This window comes from Octopus bimaculoides, chromosome 19 (assembly GCF_001194135.2).
Source record: "Octopus bimaculoides isolate UCB-OBI-ISO-001 chromosome 19, ASM119413v2, whole genome shotgun sequence".
Classification (NCBI taxonomy): Eukaryota; Metazoa; Mollusca; class Cephalopoda; order Octopoda; family Octopodidae; genus Octopus; species Octopus bimaculoides.
Genome location: NC_068999.1, coordinates 52503939 through 52507278, shown reverse-complemented (window position 1 = coordinate 52507278; position 3340 = coordinate 52503939). Strand labels below are relative to the sequence as shown.

The 3340-nt window shown below is 35.3% G+C and overlaps 1 protein-coding gene across 1 annotated transcript in view; it reads right to left on the bottom strand.

Moving 5' to 3' along the window:
* Positions 1-6: 6 nt before the first annotated feature.
* LOC106878181 (VWFA and cache domain-containing protein 1-like) overlaps positions 7-3340 on the bottom strand; it is a 141564-nt gene continuing 138230 nt past the window's right edge. The window contains 5 exon segments of the mRNA XM_014927320.2: positions 7-695; positions 1119-1281; positions 1796-1934; positions 2381-2657; positions 3332-3340. The exon segment at positions 3332-3340 is cut by the window's right edge and continues 124 nt beyond it. Coding sequence (XP_014782806.1) covers positions 488-695; positions 1119-1281; positions 1796-1934; positions 2381-2657; positions 3332-3340 — 796 coding nt within the window. The 3' untranslated portion in view covers positions 7-487.

Genomic DNA, 3340 nt, shown 5'->3' with positions numbered 1-3340 from the left:
AAAAAAAAAAAAAGGAGATGAAATTTTTGTGAAGATATTTTAGGGAAGGAAAGGAGACCAAAATATTTTGATTTCCATAGGTGGAAATTAGTTTTAGTGGAAAACAACCACAATAAGAGAAAATGTAATTTCATTTTTCATAATGACAAAAATAACTTGTTTTTTTTCTGGGTTGTCTTTTCATGTAAAGACCTTATTTTTTTTAAAAATTCTGATGATACTTCCAGCTTTTTAGTTTATTATTTTTTTTTTATTTTCTGTACATTTTCTTTTTTCTTTTTGTTCAGAGTGTAGAAATTAATTTGTGAGAGTGTCTTAAAGAAGAAAAAAAAAAGGTTCTCAACTGATTTCGTTATTTGGCTGTTTGGAACATTCCATAACTTCCTGTCTGTTCTTTTTATTTTGCTAATGGTTTTCTTCCTCATGAACAAAACTGTGCATAAATTCACTATTTTTACTGGCAAACTTACACAACCCCAGTTAACAATCAATGTAGAAAAAGGCACATCGCCATAGCAAGACCTGTTATAATTGTCCACCAACTAGGCTTGAAGCTCATGCCTGCTATATATGCACATGGCATTTTTATATTCTTTAGAGGTGGGCACTTGCCATCCTCTGCTAATGTGCTGCTAGATGTGTCTTCATGTGCACAAGTTCCATTAATAATTCGGTAAGCACCAGAGTTGACGATGCTAGAAGTAAAAGAAAAAAAAAAGGACACAAAGTAATTTTGGGGTTTTTTAAATTAACACATATACAGCAGTATGTGTATGTGTATGTGATGTGCATACGTGTACATGTAATATGTGTATGTGTGCATGTGCATGCAAATGAGATGAATATATCAGTGGGTGTATATTAAAGAAAGGGATATATATTAAAGGAGGGAGTCTATATTAAAGAAGGGGGAGTATATTCTAGTGATGTATATTACAATGTGGTGTATATTAAAGAAAGGGGTGTATATTAAAGGAGAGGGTGTATATTTAAAGTGTGGGGTGTATTAAAGTGGGATATAGATCAAATTAGGGTATATATGTATAGTAAATGTAATGTATATTAAATGTAAAGTATAATAAAAGGTATTTATAGAGAAACTCAAGGGAAAAACTTACCTTTGTGCAATTCGGCAATTAAAATTGTAGAAAAGTGTTTCCCGGTAATGTTTCCAGTTCTCAATTACCAGTAAATACAGGTTTGTTTTTGGTAAGGCTTTGACATAATAAAATCCAGACATGCATGGTCCAGATACATTACCTGTTATCATACCACTGGAACCTGTCAGAGAGAATGTACGAACTCATTATTAGAAGAATGATAAATGGAATTGTGACAAGCACTTATGGAGGTCTCAGTCTGCTAGGGTTATTAGATAAAAACATAAGATGTGTAGGTAATAATCCTTTTTACTAAAGGTAAAAGGCCTGAAAATGTTTTTAGTGGATGCCTGGGTCTGAGGGAGGCCAATGTTGCCAGATGCTGCTATAGTAATCATATGTGTAGCTGCCCAGTGTCCAAAAATCGATTTTCTTATTTGTTTATTTATTTTCTGTGGTCATAAGTACAGATAGCTGTAAGATGCATAGGTCATAATTTGAAGAGAAGGTGTATATGTATGTACACACACACATCTGACAGGCTTCTGTGCAGTTTCCATCGACTATGTCTCAGTTTGGTGCCAACCAAAAGAATCAAACTTGGAACCATGTGCTTACAAGGGAAACTTCTTAACCACACAGCCAATAGAAACAAAATCAATTTAGTTTTCTTCTAAAGCATAGCTATTACTTACCGAGTGCATCGTCGATAGCTTTAAAACCTACGACATCTTGAATACAGCCAAATTCACTGTGGAACTGTGGGATAGGTCCTCGAGTTTTATAGTAATCATCTAATTCTTCTGGCTTTTTGGGTATTCCTTCAAGAGTTACCTAAGTAAATAAAAGCAAAATAACAAGTTAAAAGTTTGTTTGTTTTTATGTGTGTGATGGATTGGTGTCCCATCCAGGTAAGGGATACATACATCCTAGAAACCAGTCCTATGAGTCTATATGACTTAAGAAGGAACTTTACTCAGTGGAAGTGTGTGGTGTAGTGGTTAGGGTGTTGGACTCATGTTCATAAGATTGTGGTTTCGATTCCTGAACCAGGTGACATATTGTGTTCTTGAGCAAAGCACTTCATTTCATGTTGCTCCAGTCTATTCAACTGGCAAAAATGACTGATCCTGCGACAGACTGGTGTACCTTCCAGGTGGGGAATATATACCTCATGGAAACCGGGAAACCAGCATTATGAGTCTATATGGCTTGGGAAGGAACTTTACTTTTTTTAGTTATGGACACAAAGATGAATGAAAATCATAAAGAAAATTTACCTTTGGCGCTTCTGGAGAAATTCGACACGACCCTTGGAAATCAATGTATTCTTTTCTTTTAAAGAAACTGTGTTTATAGATGAGGTCCTTCATTACCTCCCCTTCTTTTTTACCAAGGGTGACACGTTCATATTCACTTTCATCCAGGTTACTAGCCAAAATGAAATCTGGGTCCATTACTAGATATGCATTGGAATCAAAGAGGTAACATCTGGAAATAAACCAATATTATCAGTTTAGTAGAAAATATATATTAGCGACAGAGACAGTATTAATACTGAGAAGTAATGTTTATCCTGACAGTATAGTTTTCTTCCATGGTATCTACTGCAGTATAAATATAGAACTGTAAGATATATATATATATATATATATAGTATTAATAAAATAGATGGGAAAAAAGATTTTATTTAGTACGACACATGTTTTGACCTGTTCTGGGTCTCTTCTGGTACATAAATAAATAAAAAAATAAAAAGTTTCACTAGAGATTCGGTTTTACATCTCGCTAAATGTCCGAGACAGACAGAATGGAATGAAGTGGTATTGGTGTATGTTGAGGAGGGATGAAGAGCATGATGCCCAAAACCAGGTAAGATGGCAAGATGGTGTGAGGGCGGTTGCTATGGCATTGAAGTAGATCTGGCCACCCCTGCTAATGGAGACAAAGCCCAGATTTAAAACACTGGATGATAGTGATCCTGATGAGACAGAGGGAGACTGTATGAAATCATAATAAGGCTTTTAAAGGCATCCACAGAGAAACAGTTTAACAAATACACAGATCAACACGTCTTACAATAAACAACACAGACATGGGAAAATAAGAAGGAAATTTTGAGATCCCACATCGTCACCACCACCACCACCATTACCACCACCACCACCACCACCACCACCACCACATTTCTCACAACAAAGACAATATAATTTGAAGTCTCCAACATTTACCTTGTTTGG